Here is a 17334-nt window from a genome sequence, read left to right on the forward strand (position 1 = left end):
TACTAGTACTAGTATTTTTTAATTTCTCCTGTAATAATAATAGAATTCACCTGATACAAAACCAAAAAACCTTGTTCTTGGCTGAAAACAATCAGACCAAATCAACAAATTGAAATATGCAATAAGACACTTCCAATTATGAGTTTGTGTATAAAGCAGTCTTCTTAATAAATCATCTGTTGGTTGAAACAAAATTGGGCTAAGTAAAACCACTTTCTCAGAAAAATCATGGCGTAGGCTCGGTTATCTATTAAGTTTCGGACATTTTCGTATTTACAGCTTAACTTTTGACGTTCTTCTTCTTGAACTTACAAAGATAAAAATGAAGATAAGCAGCAGCATCAGAGCAGCAGCAGATAAGGACACGAATTTCCAGGAAGGGGTGTTATAGATTCCACGGTATGTGCTTGTAGAGAGCATGCCACTTAGCTCTTCCTGCAATCAAAAGCAACATGTATAATGGGTTGCAACCCGTTTCTAGTATCCGAAGAATAGCAACAGAAGACACCAAGATTACGGTGTAAAACTACCAGTTAATACATAAGTTATTTTTATTGTAGATTGACCCTATTTCCCATCCCAAGTGGGATAGAAAGATGTTTCACCTATAATTCTCAGGAAGTGGGGCTTGGAACATGGCAATGAGTGCATAACATTAAATGTCACTTAAGCATTCACACTAACATAGAGCAACCAATACTGATACAACTACATAAAAGCACATAACCAGGACACAGTTTGATTCTGCAGAATTAGCTACATCAAAATCACTGAACCGACACTAAATCAGAAGATGCAACAATTAGTCAAGCCAATTGCATTCCGTAAACTACATATGCAATGCTAGCCACAGATACATCCAAAAAAAACTTGGATGCCAGTTTTATAAAAAATTGGAGTTGTATAGATTCAGTTTCATCATTAGATTCAAGCGAGAGGTTTAACGTACGTCATTAACCATGCTCTGCGTCATATGTTCCTGTTGCTTTCTGAAGATGTACTGGCCATACTTATAGAGCTCTACATCAAGGCTGTTAAGCAATGTTATCTCCTTGATAAGGGCCTCAGGAACCCGCTTACGAGCCTGAAAAAAGTTAATACATTGACATCAGTAGCAAGCATTACAAAAATAATAAGGTACAGTAGCTAAGCACTCAGCAATCCACCATTTGCCCTACCTCTTTTGTAAAGTTTGCTGGATAAAGTTGCTTCAGGGAATTCACACGCCTATCTGCTTGAGAGTTTCTTAGTTTCGAAACACAAGAATTGTATGCTTTCATCAGTTTCCCTACAGTCCACTGATAGAATAATGCAGAGACGATGAGCTAAAAAGTTAATCAAGAAGCAGGCAAATATCATAATATTAAACATGAGAGACTAGAGAAAATATTCACAGGCTCACATTTTCCTGTATTGCATTATCCTCGCCGGTTGATGACACGTTCTTCTGGTTTTGATCCTGTAGTCCAGAGAAAAAAATAAGACAGTGTAGTTCTGTAGCAGATCAACAGATATGTCAATGGAGAAAAGAATTAAGAACACCAGTTTCTTACTTTATCATTAGCATCAGTCTTCATATCAGGAAGTTGTGAGTGCTGTTCTGTACCAGATCAACAGATATGTCAATGGAAAAAATAATTTTCTCTCCGGAACTTAAATTCATATCTACGGAACTACAAGAGTATTATAGCAAGAACACAGAGGTGATGACTTGGAGAAATTTTACTACTTCCAAGATTGCACAAATATATCATCACTGTTTAGATTCAATACACAAAAAATTTGGATTTAGTACAATTAATGACTTCGAATCACTAACCTGAGTCATTGTCGCTAGCACCATCTGAATTAGAGCTTGATGTTTTGTGCTTGGAAATCACCTGTGTAGCAACTACATTTGCAAACATATTGGCTGATTCTTTATGATTTTCAGTCAGTCCAACATAAATCATGTTATCCAACTTCTTCTGCAAGAATCACAATTCTCTACCATGACTGAACCATAATATGAAAAAAAACATAATGGGACTGCACAAACACTGACATAATCGATATCAAAATTAGTGAATCCTTCTACCATACCTTTGCAACTTGAAGCACATAATCACCAAGAGAATGATACTTAAGCACACAATGACGCACTTCATGTGCTCCAGCATAATAAGAGTTGTTTGTGAGACCTACAATCTGAAAATCTCAGATGTAAGAGAATAGAACCATGCTGCAGCCAAGGAAAACAAGACAAAAAAAAAAAGGACAGGAAGAAAAGAAAGAGTGATCTTGCTGGATAAATGCCTAATGTTCATCCATGAACATAATGAAATGCAAAGGAACAAACTCAAAGATCCTGTCTTCCACTTTAATATGAAAACCATGACTCCCATTCTAATCCAACCATATTCTTTTACCAAATATTGGTATTAAAATTCCAGTAACTTAAGATGAGTAAGTATGGCAAGAAACTTGTGATAATATACAGTCTCTGTCTACTTCATTACTCATATAACAGATAATCATGCAGTAGCACAAGAGTTGACATGGCCACTTAACTCTGAGGAAAATACTAGCAATCCAACATCCAACCTGAGTACAAGTTAAATTAAAACTACTAATAATGGTCTACGGTTTAAATATAATATAACTTCCACCAAGAACTAATTCATTATTCACTTAAAAATACATTGTCATTATCCATCAAAAAAATACGTTGTTATTACATAAAGCCCTTTAGAGACTTAGAGTTACTCTTAATTAAGGTGACCCAGTAACTTTACAATAGAATATTTACATAATTTTCTGAAATATTTTATAGTGTCATTTCAGATGAAGTACAAATGAATCAGGCAGGGACAACCCTTCTATAACACTGAATTAAAAATGCAAAAATATTAACAAATGAGGCGAGAACAACAGAATTTCTAAAGCAAATCTTTTTGAACGTCATATCTACTAATGAAATAACCTAATAAGATTGGAAGTACAGAGGACAATGCAATACCTGGAAAGTGGCCCCATTGTGGACAATGTCTCGAGTAACAGGCTCATTAATGTACTCATGCAGAGGCATCGCAATGTCTTCCATGTCATAAGGATCACCAGCCACTAAATTAATTTGCCCTCTAAGTTTTCTAATGTCCCTCTGGCATAGATGAAAGAACATATTATAGAACAGAATATCTCTTAATAAAACCAATACTCAGGAATGAGGGGTCTTGAAGCATATAAAATTCCACATATTACACTGCAAGACTTCTGAATCCAAACATTATTACAACCAAAGCTGAAAATCTAATAATGATGATCATGTATCACAGAGAATACAATTCAAACTTAAAATTCATTGTTCAAATCAGAGCCTTGGAGAAGACTATCAATATCGACAGAACATGTACATGTCAACATTTACTTCAACCGAAAATCTCAATCACGGTAGCTGAGCATACCCGTGAAAAAAGGTCTTCTCTCATCCAAGGGACCAGATACTTCCAGGGCCAAATATCCAGCGTACTCACTCCGGATGTCTTACGACGTGCACTTCGGGACATTGTTAATACAGATGTTAAATTGGGATGAATCAAAAACCTAGAGGCCACCTCCAAAGAAAATTCATAAGTGCTAAAAACACGTTCAATAGGGTCTCTAAGTATTGTCATCAGTGAAGTTTTCTCCCTGGGAAGTTTGGACATCACAGAGTAGTCATCATGTGTAGTTAATAAACGGCAACTCGATTTTCTGCAAGATAAAAACCAATCCCACTTCTTACACACGTCTATGGTATATATAAGGATAAAACAACACTTCTTCCACATCTACTAGTCCAACTATTTGTTAGTATCTTTTCTTACATGCTTTGACTTTTCATGATAGCATCTTATCTTAAAAAAATGATATCAAGAGGAAAAAAACAAGCATGTCAATAATTAGAAGACACACTAGCTACATTCAACTTTTGCATTGTCTCACAGTGATAAACATGTCATTCATCCAACACAAAGTTAAACTTTTACAATCGCAGTCATTAACCGGGCAAGAAGAAAACCTCACCATGAGTAGCCAAGTTTTCATATATATTTTGCTGAGCTTTAAAAATGCTCCAAAGAGATGAACCAAATAGTTTATAATGCAAGGATGCATGATAGCTGATTGCACTATGGTTCTTTACAGTGAACTAAACATATCAATTACTACTACTTTTCAGCCACAAACATTACAAGGACATTAAGCATTACCTTGAGTTATATCTGAGTTTATCATAAGACCGAGGACATTCCAAGGAGCTCGAGTACAGCTTTTTCAAGAAACTGTATAGAAATTTAACAAATAGCACAAAGAATAAGCAAAATCAATTTTCATGAAATTATAAATACTCCTTAGAAAGCTTACACAAAGACTTGTTTTCAGTATTTTCTTATTGGGGTATCTTAGACACCATAGAATAGAAAATCTAGGAGAATTACCAATGGTAGTATGTTCGTCCCCCTGTTCGAGGTACATGAAGGAAAAGTAGCAAGTCACGCAAGGCATGTTGGTTGCCACTAACTTCGGTATCAGCCGAGAAGGATGCCCATTTCTTGACTGTATGGTCACACTGCTTATAGCCATCATTTGCCTCTGATGCCTCTACTGTAACAGGAACTGATAGGAAGAAATGGCACGCTATTAGGGGATCTCACCCACAAAAATCATTTTAGTAAAGTATAGAGATCATTTTGAACATTTCACGCAACTCCATCACTATTCAAACATAGCTCTACATGCATGATCCTAATAGTACAGGAATAAGAAAAAAATGAGAACGCAAATGGCAATTTCCTCGATTTCCATATCTCATCTCAAATAAGTATCATAATACAAGTAGAAAAGAAAGCACACAGAAACCAGTATTAGACCAAGCAAAAAGCTCCTTTGTTTTGCGACACTTATCAAGTGAGTTTGAAAAAAATATATTCACATGGAAGAGCAAAACAGGAACTGCAGCATCCACAGTAAAAACTGAAGCATATTAATCTAAAACAAGTAATTCTAACCAAAATTCTTCGACCTCAAATCTGACCATTATAAGAAAGAGAAGGAAAACGAGAAGTCTTTACAGAAAGGGAAAAGAAAACTCACCAGATACGAGCAGCAAAAGAAAGAAACCCAACATCAGATGAACTATCTCGCACCTCATCCCCCCACCTCTGAAGTCAAACCAACGCCACAACAGATACTGCTTGAAAATCTATATTTAAAAAAAGTAGAATAAAAATTAGAAAACCAAAAATAGCCCATAGAATCAACCTTCAAACAACAATTCCACCATTTTCAACGAAAACACAAAACGGCGAAATTCGGCATAAGAGCAAGCACCTTGGGCGCATAAAAACCCAATTTCTAACATAAGCACGCAAATCCACGCATAGAAAGAAATTTAATACACATAAGCATGGCCAACATGCGCAGAGTACCGAAATCTTGTGCTCGTAAATCCCGACCAATCGTGAAGCATTACCGCCTGATCAAAGGGCCCCCACTCCTCCCCGCCCCCTTTCCGCGGCGGTTTCGGCCTCTCCGATCGCTGAAGTTCGAGGAAAAACCTTCAAGGCTAAAGCTCAATTTCGCCCAAAATTTATCGTTAATTTAAGGAGCTCAGAGTTGGCTCCGGTAACGCCATTGAGCGGAGTAACGGCGGAGAGGGGAAAAGGGTAATAAGGGAAATTGAAAACATGCGGAGAAAGGGGGTATATAGTCAAAATATGGTCAAAAATGGCTGAGGGAGTTATATGACGAAAATGACCTTCAGTTTTGTGTTTCGAAATGACAGTTATTAAAAGAATTTTACCAACACTAATTGAAGCGTAACATAATTTAGTATACTTGAGTTAATGAGGTTTCCCTTTTCAATAAAGGGTTTTTGGCTTTTTAAACCAACACCTTTCTCCGAATTTCGGTTTTTTCCATAAACTATGAGATTTGTTTTTAAAACCACGAACTTTTATTTCGTTAGGATTTTCGCCCGGCGGGTCAACGACGAAACCCGGGTTGTCTACATGTCAATTTTAATCCTATTTGTCACTAAATTGATTACTTGGATCCTATTTGGCACAATATTACATATAGTCACAATTATTACATAACAAATGACAACTTTTGAATAAACAAAACACAACTTTAACATTTTGAATTATGCTATTCGGGTCGGGTTGGGAAAATCCTAACGAAATGAAAGTTCGTGGTTTTAAAAACAAATCTCATAGTTCATGGGAAAAACCGAAATTCGGGGAAAGGTTTTGGTTTAAAAAGCCAAAAACCCTTCAATAAATGATATAGTAGTATATGATAGTGGTTAGCATTCGGATTTTGGTTTGATTTTTTGCCAAATCGAACTAAACCCGAAAAATTGAATTTAGTTTAAAATCTAAATCGAACCGAACCCGAAAAACCAAAAAATTGCAACTGAAAAATCGGAAACCGAACTTTAAAAACATAACTAAACCGAAAAAATTGAAATTATATGAAAATAACAAAACCCCGAAAAAAAACATATACTAACATATGGACATATGGTATATAATATATTTTATTTTATACTAATAGAATATAGATATATAAATTATAAATTATAAAATTAATAGAATATATATTTATTAGAATATGGAGGTGATTAATTACTAACTAATTAGCAATCCAAAATAAATTTACGTAACTCTCTCGATTTAAATTGTTGTTTTTCAAAAAATATATCAAATTAAAGGTAATTCTATAAGGATTCTAACGAGATTTCAATTGCATATGTTCCGACGATATTCGGATGATAAAATTTGATGATTTTTATTTCAGTTTTCGTATATGTTGATGATTTGACGAAATCTCAGTATAACGCATATAAATTCTCAATATAATGAATGTAAAATCTCAATATAATGCATGTGAAATCTCAATAAAACTGAGTTGATATTTTCGTGTACTTGTGTTGAAATACTAATGTCATTATGTTGATATTTGTAATACACTATGTTAATATAAAAAAAACACGAAAATTATGATAGGATGGTGAAATTTGATGAATTTTATTTCAGTTTTCGTGTATGTTGATGATTTGACGAAATCTCAATATAATGCATATAAAATCTCAATATAATGCATGTAAAATTTCAATAAAACTGGGTTGATATTTTCGTATACTTGTGTTGAAATACTCATGTCATGTTAATATAAAAAAAACACAAAAATTATGATATGATAACAAAATACGATCTTACCATTTTGTTGATATTTGTCTACTATTTATTGAGATTCGTAAGATTTAATCTCATCCACTCGTTTTTAAATCTAAGGGTGGAGATTTGGTCTTGATTTTGAATTATGATGTTATAAACAATAGAAGATGACCCGAATAGAATATATTAAAAAAATATAAACATTATATAATATAATATATTAAATTAATAGAATATATATGTCTATAATATTATATTTAAAATATAATTTGGTTATTCGGTTTTTTTTTCCGCCCAAATCGAACCGAAAAATCAAAACAACCGAACCAAATTTCAAAATTTCGGTTAAGTTCGATTTGGATATTCTATTTTTGGTTTTTTTTGCTCACCCCTACGTACGGAGTACAATAATATTGTTTCAAAGTTAGTGTTCTTTTAAAAATAAAATTTTGAAATACTTGAATGACACATGATCAAAATTATATTCGTGGAATGGTAATGATGATGAATCCGATGGCATATAGATTAACGAATGTTGTTGCAAAATCTTAATTAAGAAAATGGATAAAGGTTTAAGTGATTTATTTGTACAATGTAATATACGTATTAAGAAAATGAATAATATTTTTTGCTTTGAGATATTGTATAGTAAAACTAGACAAGAGAGTTCGTTCTTGATCAGTAAATAATAACAGTATAAATTAACAAAAGTTATTGTGAAATCTTATTCAGGGAAAACGTTTTAAATTTTGCAGCAACAACGCTGAGATATTAGAGCATCCACTATAGGGGCAGCGCGCCCGCCGCCCCGTTCGCGGCTACGCCGCGGCGGGCTATAGCGGAGGAGGCGTCCGCTCCGGGGGTGGACGAATTTGTTGGGGCGGACGGACATTCACTGCGATTGCGGCGAGGACGGGCCGCAGGAGAGAGAAGCGCAGCGGCCGCCGCGCCTATCTATTGCGCGGCGAAACCGCCGCGGCGGTCGCTGGCTCTGAAATTTTTTTATTTTATTTTTATTTTTTTAATTCGAATTTGTAATTATTTGTTTTGACTTATTTAAATACCCCACCAATTTGTTTTTCACTCCACACCCATTTTCACTCCACCCCCAATTTCACAACCCTAAATTTTATACCAAATGCACGGGAGAGACGAAGATTCGCCCGGCACGGAAGAATCGGGATACAAATACTATCCTTCTTCCCAGTCATCTCAGCTGTGGGGATCGAGTCCCACCCCCCGGGGATCGAGTCCCAGTCCCCCTCCATTCCAGTCGTGGTCACTGACATCTCCGCCGTGGCAACAAAGCCAATATCGGGGTCAATCTTCTCATCAGAGGAATTTGGGTCGTTCGGCATTTGGAGATTATCGACCCACTATGGACTCGCCCAACCATCCGCGGCCGGATACCCCTTCTCACTCTTTCCAGCGCACCCAGACTCCTTTGTCTATTTCGATAGGTTCACACTGGAGCAGATGATGGGGCTGATGAGCTGTGCCTACCCGAGAGCCCGCCGACGAGATCTTCCGGCGACGGCGGTGGTGGGAGAGGCGGCGGCAACGGTGGTGGTGGGAGGGGCGGCGGCAACGGCGGTGGGAGAGGGGCGGCGGCGACGGCGGTGGGGGGCGGGCCGGCGGCGACGGGGATGGCAGCGGCAGCGGCGGTAGCGAGTCGGCGGTAACAAGTCGGGGCGGGCACTACACCAAAGACGAGTCGATTGCTGTGGTGAGGGCATGGGATGCCGTCACATCAAACCCCTGTGTTGGCACCGATCAGACCGAGATTGGCTTTTGGAAGCGCGTTTTGTTGACCTACAATGAGTTCAAGCCGAGAGGCGCTAAACCGCGTGACGCGGAACAGATCCGGAAAAAGTTTGGGAGGATTCTGACACCCACCAGGAAGTTCGCAGGCATCTACGGCAACACCCTTATCAAAGCTGAGAGTGGCCTCAACGAAGCTGACGTGAAGGCTCTGTCTGTGTCCCAATACAACGCGCTATATAAGCCTAAGTTCACCCAGTGGGAGGAGTTTCTCGTTCTCGAGAACTGCCCAAAATTCAAGTCCATCTGTGCAGAGGAGACTGAAGGTCACGGGGCGAAGCGCAATAGACGCAACAGAGCCGGGAACTACAGCAGCAACAGCGGCGGACACTCAATCGACCTCAACGACGCCCAAACGGAGGAGCCCTCTGATACACACACTAGGCGTTCACGCCCTCCGGGGCAGAAGGCCAGTATCCGCAACGCCCGAATGTCTGCAGGTTCCTCCCGCTACTCGGCGCCCGGGTCTGGGTCGCGCAGTGCGCAGGCGCCTTCTGGAGCTCAGTCCGTGGACCATGGGGCCCATGTGGTGTTGATGAAACAACTGCAAGATAACTGCCGTTTCTACGAGTCGGCCACCGACCCGATCACCAAGGCGATATACTATGAGCTCATGTGTAGGATCAGAGAGGATCTGGGGCTGACTGGTCCAGGGGCGACGCCGGGGGCGGCGGGGGCAGGGGCGGCGGCGCCGAGGGGAGTGGGCGACGAAGAAGAGGCACAGGATTCCGACTCCGCCACCGAGTAGATGGTGGCGGTGTTTTTATTTGTTTTTATATGTTTTTTTTATAAAATGTTCGTTGTGTAATTTTCCGGTATCCATTAATACAACGAATATTTGGTCTCATCGCACTTTTTAATTTTATTATTATCTCGTTTTCTAATTATTTTTAGTCCGATAATTTTAATTGTAATTGAATTAAAATATACTACAAATAAAATAAAGTGAAATTTGTCCACCAAAAAGTGTCCACTATTGCTGCGGACACTTTTTTTTTTAGCTGTGGACAAATAAAAAGTGGCTATGGACAAAAAAAAAAGTTGTCCACCAAAATGTGTCCACCTACAATGGATGCTCTTATATTGCTATTTTTTTTTTCTTTTCTTTTTCTTTTGGTCGAATGAGATTATATACTACGAGATGGCATTCGATTAATGAATAAGATAATAGTGAAATTAATTAAGATAACATAGTGAGATCCATTAATATTATAACCTTTTGTCCATGATACAGTATTTATAAGAAATAGTATAACAATTTAAAAAGGTTCACTTATTCAAAATTATTAACCTTCTGAAATGTAAAACGAGACATTTTTATTCTGCACAGATAATGGGGACAAACGGAGTATATGAGATCCACATAAATATGTATAAAAGTGGCATTTTGATTGCTGAAGGGTCTATGATATCTGGCTAAATAAAGCTGCACATCCCCATCATCATTTAAGTATATAATTACACATAACAAACTAATTGTTCAACATACGCAAATACAATCTTCTTTCCCCTTTCTACTACAGTAACCTTTAGACCATACAAGAGAGAGCACCTTAAGGGTTTTGAAAGAGCAACATAAGTCTAAAACCACATACTATATACGACTTTGTTTCACTGCAGCCATGAAAGTATTGCTGGCAATACACGGGACATCTTTGATTTGAATGATTCTTGTCCAAAGAGAGAATTGAGCAAGTCCATTTTCACCTTTCGAATGCGCCCAACTGACAGTTCAGTGCAAGCGGATGGTTTGGGGGTCCCTTTGTATGCATCACAGATATAGCTTTTGAAGTTCCGATAATCCTGCAGCATTGCATAGTATGTTATATTCAGGAATCAGTAAAAGCTCAGATGCACAAGAAGTAAGGATTAATGATGGGGATTGTTTTCCGAGTGTGCAAGCATGCAATTTGTGTGTGAGCATTTACCATGTTGGCTGGCGTGGGGTTGAAGGTGAAGCAAACACCAACATCTCATGCAAAAAGCACTAGATATCTAACATCACTCATCAGGTATCATGCCCATCACAATTGATATTGTGTGGTTTGATTCTTCTCATACATTGCAGATATTGTTTCTCATTTCGTATATTTGGCATATTTGTGTCTGACAAACACATTCTGAAATGCAACTGAGGCACCTTTAATATCACTTGGGTGCCTCTTATCTCTTAAGGGACTAATAAAGCAATCTATGATGTTATTTAGTATTGCTATATTCATCTGATTGGATAGACACATATATGCAAAGATCAAAAGATTTCAGCATCAAGAAGAGGTAATGGTTAATAATTCCTGCTTTGATTCTTCCATGATGTTTTGAAGGAAAAGGCAGAGGATACTCACATCATATATGGGCTGTCCATCCACAACTACCCATGGCACGTACGTATGAGGGGGTTCAAGAGCATTTGTTTTAGCCGCATATTGTAGTATAATCTGCACAGGTGACACTAGGTGAGTACAAACTAGCTATTCAAGTGGGATACAAATGATAAACATAAGTTAAAATCTTGACGGAATTGGTAGCAACAAGTTGGGATGTTTGGATTCGTATAGAATGACCAAGAAATAACCAAATTTCAATAGTATTAACATCTCAATATCCAAAGACAGAACGGTACCAAATACTGGAGTTGTGAAAAAGATTCCTTTAGTTAAATTAGAGCAAGACTTTACTTGTATTAAAATCCAGAATCAGAAAACATCGCTCATAGAAATCCCAACCATTTCTCACTATAGATATTCACACAAGATCTATCCATAACATAGTAAAGAGAGTAGCTGAGAGAATCAAGGCAAAATTGGATAAATTAGTTGAAAACTTACCTTTTTTCCACGGTCACTGTTGTAACAATCCATAACAGGGGTGGCATCAAGACCCAATTTCTCAAAGCATGTTGCCCAATGGGTGTAGTTATCATGGTATACAAGACTTTCCACACAGTAGATAAATGGGAAATGATCTTTCTGCATCAGGAGTTCGACATAAAATGTTAACAGATCATCTAGTAAAGCCACGACACATATGTGAATCAAGGAAGCAACCATAGTAGGTAATACTGAAAACATATCGAGCACTCATAGCAGGTGAGATATAAATTCAGCTACCCTTTTCACATGCTCAAACCAACAAGCTAATTACACATGAAAGGGTTAACAAGTATCTAAAGACTGATACTAACCACTTTAGGCCAGGCATCAATTGCACACGCCTCCACAGTGTTCAATATGCATTCATATTCACCATGCTGCAAAACCAGTACGAAACAAATTAGTTCTTCCAACAGAATTTAAGAAAATCACAGCATCCAACAGTAAGATCAAAATTTATTCATACAACGCCAACTTCACTATATGCATAACCTGGCATATAAAGGTGTCAGTGCCATAAATTTTGGCATTGCCCCAAGGCACAAGTTCAAGATCAACAATACGAATGAGATCATCACTGAAGATCATACTCAAGGAATCTACGATAAAACTAGCACTGTAAGGGCAAAGGCTTTCATAGTATAAACCCACAGACACTTCTTTGCAAGAAGATAGTGGCATTAATGCGGAGACAAATAAAAAGGTAAAGAGAGAGAAAAGTTTCATTGAGGGACAGGAGAAAGCCATTGCAAAGGCAGAGGAAAATGAATCGGGACTTTAGGTATAGGAAATTAGGAATATATAGACAGGCTGACGACTAACATCTGAAGAAAAATGCTTTAATTTAGCTCGTGGCAGCGGCATCACCACCATGCAGGCCACTACTCGACCTCTAGTTGGACCAACAAACTATGAATAGTCCAAAAAGCGCCTCCGTTCTAATAAATGTCAGCAGATTTCTGCTACCTCGAAAATAGCAGGCTTGAATATGCATACAAGTCTCAGCTAATTATTTGAATGTAACAGATACAATTGACTCATCAATATACACAGGAAATGAGAAATCAAGTGAAAAAAGTATGGACAATCAAAATAAATCTATTTTTTCTTTAAAAGAGAATCCGTCCGCAACGAAACACGATACAGAAGCTATGAATTGATGTACCGGACAATTTTATGGTTGAAAGGTTCAGTATTTGGATCCAGCAACGATTTATAATCTGAACTAAAGCTAATAAATCAGTTTATGAAGCGCAGATAAGGATTTTTCATCAGAGGTCGGAGAGGGTGAGGGAGAGATGCGAAAAGAAATATACCTGGCAAACGATGGTACCATCAGACTTGATTTTAGCGTTTCCATAGGGAATAAGCTTTAGATCGGTAATTGTGAGTAGATCAGACTCGAATATTTTGTAGAGGTAGTTGACTATGAGATTGGAACAGTAGGGGCAGAGAGTCTCGTAGTACAGCTCCAGCGCCACTTTATCGCCGGCGTTGACGGCGGTGGTGGCAGCGAAAGGAGAGATGATTGATAGAACCAAGAGCAGCCGAAGAGCATCCATGGCCAATTCGTTCGATTTTCGCGTCCTTCACTCAGTTTCTAGTCGATCAGATTTTGATGAGGTTTGACTTTTTGAGTGGAGTAGAGAGTTTTGGTGAGGGGATCCAGGGATTGAGAAAGATTAAAATATGAATTAGCAAAAAATCAAATTATGTGTGAACGCAAGATCAAATCATAATAATGTTTGCTTCTGATATTTATTCTGGCTAGTACAGCTCACACTTTGAATTCATTGTATACAACAAATGTCAAATATGGATAGACTGGATTCAATTGCTAACTTTACCAGAATCATTTAACAAAAACTACTCCGTAAGTATCTTGCATAAAACAGGCTGCAGTTGTTGTATAACATGAAACAACTCAACAAGCATTGTTATTACAGTAGCATAAGTTCCATAACACATAGTAGTACACTACAAATTTGTAGACATGCAGCCACATTTTTTCAAGAAATATATCCTTTGCTTCTCAAACTTTCAACGCCATCCTTTATGATTTGCTCCATGGGAATGAATTCCAAACCTAAGTCCTTCAGCTTCTTTGCCCCATCCTTGGATCTTAGTAGTCCAGGTTGAGTATCCCTGGGCAGCCTGCAGATAATACAATGTAAAATAGGAGTAACTAATTTATCGATACTCAAAAGCCATCAAATATTAGTGCACAAGAATTGGAATAAGTTGTCATACCTCCAGAGACAGATTCAAATTCAGGAGCATGAATAAGAAATCTTACTTGGGGATGTTGTATTCGGGGTAGAGTTCTGCCACCTTAGCAGCGAAATCGCCATAATGAGATATAGCTTCGACGCACGAGTGCCTTCCCTTTGTAGATGGGTTCTCATACACCATAATGTGTGCAAGAGCTACATCTTTGACGTGCACAGATCCCATGAAGACATCTTCATACTGTTCAGTGCAGCCTGCATTAAAGAGAGAAATTACATGCACAACTCACCATGAGTCTTAAGAAACGTATTTCCATATACTTCTATTCACCTCTATGATTTTTGACAATATACATGTACATTTGTCTTAAAGAACCTAGCCAAAATGTTTACCGCTAGACTACTGGATGATTTTCACGAGCAATCAGAATAATATTTTTAAATAATAGGGGAGGAATGGATAAATTTTGGCTGAGGAGAAGATTAGCATAGCTGTTTTGAAGTGCAACAATTTTCGAGAGATTTAATCGAACATAAGGCAAATGAAACTGTTACATATGTTCTTTGTGACTTGGTTAATGAGGATGTAGTATGACAATATATAGGCTGAATAATGTCAAGCAGAAACCGTTCAAGGGCTTACCAAACTGACAATTCAAACAAGCAAAAGCATCAATTGAAGAATCTGACATAAGTAACTGGAATATAACTGCGTTTAGTTCATATGAGTTTGTTTCTTTGATAACTTCAAACCACATTATTGAACTCCAAGTTCTCATATGTGTTTGATTAGGATTTGGTTATTTTGCAAAACACTATCTTATATCCACTTTTCAGTTTCCAGGATGATTTGACGTCAAAGTAAAACCTCTCTCATTTTTCAAAATACATATTGCTACAACGATGTTGCCCTACAACTTTTTCAGATAGATATCATAGACATGACATCTTCACTCAAAGCTTCTCCAAATGTATAAACAAACAGTAATTTTCACCATTACACAATTCTCCTAATTAGAATTCTCATTACTCCATAATTCTCGAACTAACTCTCTAACACCTTTGGGCCACACAACCAGATTAGGCGAGAATAAGACACCATACTCTAAAACGTACAACCCTGTCAGATAATTGTTATACATATGGCATGCTACTAAACCAAGCTTAAACAAGGCACATAAATGGATGTCAAAAATTGGATTACCCTGCAGAAGGCGAAGCAACATCTGCATGCTTGCATTTATTGCTGGAGGAATAATAGGACCCATCACCGTTCCAGGGTTCACCACAACAATATCCAGATCATTTTCCTCAGCAAATTTCCAAGCAGCCTTTTCAGCCATGGTTTTAGATAGCGGATACCAAACCTAACAATCAAGGGCACTCACAAGTGCATTTAACATCAAAACGGTTTTATTCTTAGTAAAGAGTATGATTTCAGGAATCTCGTCTCGTTTATAATGAAAAGCATCAGATATATACTAATAATTAACCTTCATAGTCCCTGCCGATAATGTATCCTAAATTAGTTACTCCTATTTTTTAATCCTAATAAACTGTTGTGCTGTATGCCTGTATCTACTTGATTCTTTTAAAGATTGAAATAACTGTACAAGCATAAGATGGGCAATGCCCTAAGAAGGACTTGGAACAATTTTGGTTGGTGTTAAGTTGACAGATAATATTCAAAGAATAAGATGTGTGTGTTAGTCGCCAGAGCTAATCTTATACCAAGAACATATTGCAATGATCCGTTAGGCGAGACAGTAAAACATTTATCTCAAATATGAAGTACCAATCCTCTTGATTGAGGTTAACAGGTTGTTGCAACTAGAGCTACAAAATCTTAACTCCGTATCACATAATTTATGTCACATTATATTAAATAGAATTGAATAAATGATTCTGTGTGATGATGTGCGAAGTGAATTATTGATAAATCAGTCAAAACTAGCGAGGTGTAGAGAGAGCATGATGTAAATGCAATACCCCTTTCTGCTTGCAGTATTCCTCATCGGCCCAGCAATCTTCATTCTTAATCTTATCAGCAGGCCAATTAGGGCTGGGGATAATCGCCGATACAGAGGACGTGACGACCACGCGCCGAACGCCTAGCTTCTTTGCCGCCGTCAGTACGTTGATGGTGCCCTTAATCGCCGGGTCCAGCAGGTCGCGCTAAATTCACAGATACCAAACGACAATTGTTGAACCGAACAACACCAACTCACACTAGTACATAGTGAGGGTATATTCACCTGCGGATCTTCCACTCGATCGACGATGCAGGGGGAAGCCAAATGGAACACTCCTGCGGCACCGGTCACGGCGGCGACGATGGAGTCGTAATCGAGCAAATCGATTTGGAAGAGGCGGAGGCGCGATTCAGCTCCTTCCAGTGCTTGCAAGTGCTTTGTTTCTTTCTCATCATCTAGTAACCAAAGAGAAGAGAATCCCCAATTTATTAAGAAGAAGAAGAAGGGGAGTAGAAGATTGTTAGTGAGGGAGAAGGAGGATGAGGAGATTCGTTACTGAGATTTTTGACGGTGGCGTGGACGGTGTAGCCGCGGAGGAGGAGGAGCTGAACGATCCATGAGCCAATGTAGCCACTGCCGCCGGTGAGACACACGACTTCACTAACTTTCTCACTCATCTCCACACCACACACACAATACCTATCCCGCTTTCTCTCTCAATACTTGCAATCAAAACAAAATCAAATTCGACTACATTTATAATATTTAATTAAACGTAACAAAATAGACGACAAAGAAGTGATCAAATTTAGAGTAGTTTATTTATTTTTGTGCATTTACGAACCAAAAAGTGCAAATTTGAAGTCAATTTTTGTTTTTTCAACGCTAACTCATTTTGACCATACATTTTCTAATCTTCCTTCCGCAGGATACGATTAGTTTTAGTTCACTAGATGGACAACTGTTGCATTGGTCGAGAGTGTTTTGGCGAGGAAATAAAATTCACGTGTTCAGATATGAACTTTCTCTACAACAAGGATCATTGACAGGTTCAATATGTACTTCTATAATTTTGGATATTTTTATATATAAATATTACTCTACGTGGTTATATGTCTCATTTTTCTTTTTTATTCGTCTGCCAACAAATATCTTATTTTATTTTTAATATTTTTTATAAATAGACTCCACGTTCCACGAACTCACTCTACTCATATTCCACTAACTTTTCCTACTAATT

General features: G+C 37.9%; 3 protein-coding genes across 5 annotated transcripts; all 3 read right to left on the minus strand.

Moving 5' to 3' along the window:
* TPST (tyrosylprotein sulfotransferase) lies at positions 1-5696 on the minus strand. 2 transcript variants are annotated; one of them, XM_048088594.2, is made up of 13 exons: positions 5448-5696; positions 5113-5221; positions 4458-4635; positions 4230-4301; positions 3444-3732; positions 2999-3139; positions 2083-2187; positions 1820-1967; positions 1554-1600; positions 1403-1459; positions 1179-1298; positions 950-1084; positions 1-435 (listed from the first exon to the last, which is right to left on the minus strand). In XM_048088594.2, the coding sequence occupies exons 2-13, from the start codon at positions 5168-5170 to the stop codon at positions 274-276; spliced, it is 1512 nt and encodes a 503-aa protein (XP_047944551.1). In that variant the 5' UTR covers positions 5171-5221; positions 5448-5696; the 3' UTR covers positions 1-273. The 2 variants fall into 2 exon arrangements, with proteins under 2 accessions (XP_047944551.1, XP_047944552.1); XM_048088595.2 differs by having other exon boundaries at positions 5350-5696.
* A 4694-nt stretch (positions 5697-10390) lies between these two features.
* On the minus strand, positions 10391-13607 carry LOC125186093 (Thioredoxin superfamily protein). Of its 2 annotated transcripts, none has more exons than XM_048082409.2 (5): positions 13210-13607; positions 12205-12270; positions 11849-11989; positions 11366-11458; positions 10391-10823 (listed from the first exon to the last, which is right to left on the minus strand). In XM_048082409.2, exons 1-5 carry the CDS (start codon positions 13453-13455, stop codon positions 10632-10634), a joined length of 738 nt encoding a protein of 245 aa, XP_047938366.1. In that variant the 5' UTR covers positions 13456-13607; the 3' UTR covers positions 10391-10631. The 2 variants fall into 2 exon arrangements, with proteins under 2 accessions (XP_047938366.1, XP_047938365.1); XM_048082408.2 differs by lacking the exon at positions 13210-13607 and adding an exon at positions 12386-12652.
* A 141-nt stretch (positions 13608-13748) lies between these two features.
* On the minus strand, positions 13749-16830 carry LOC125186092 (phenylacetaldehyde reductase). The gene is made up of 6 exons (XM_048082407.2): positions 16651-16830; positions 16377-16549; positions 16111-16296; positions 15326-15488; positions 14190-14376; positions 13749-14047 (listed from the first exon to the last, which is right to left on the minus strand). The coding sequence occupies exons 1-6, from the start codon at positions 16769-16771 to the stop codon at positions 13903-13905; spliced, it is 975 nt and encodes a 324-aa protein (XP_047938364.1). The 5' UTR covers positions 16772-16830; the 3' UTR covers positions 13749-13902.
* Positions 16831-17334: the final 504 nt, after the last annotated feature.

Source organism: Salvia hispanica, chromosome 5 (assembly GCF_029641045.1).
Source record: "Salvia hispanica isolate PSC_SH4W2 chromosome 5, Shi_PSC_v1, whole genome shotgun sequence".
In the NCBI taxonomy this organism is placed as follows: domain Eukaryota; kingdom Viridiplantae; phylum Streptophyta; class Magnoliopsida; order Lamiales; family Lamiaceae; genus Salvia; species Salvia hispanica.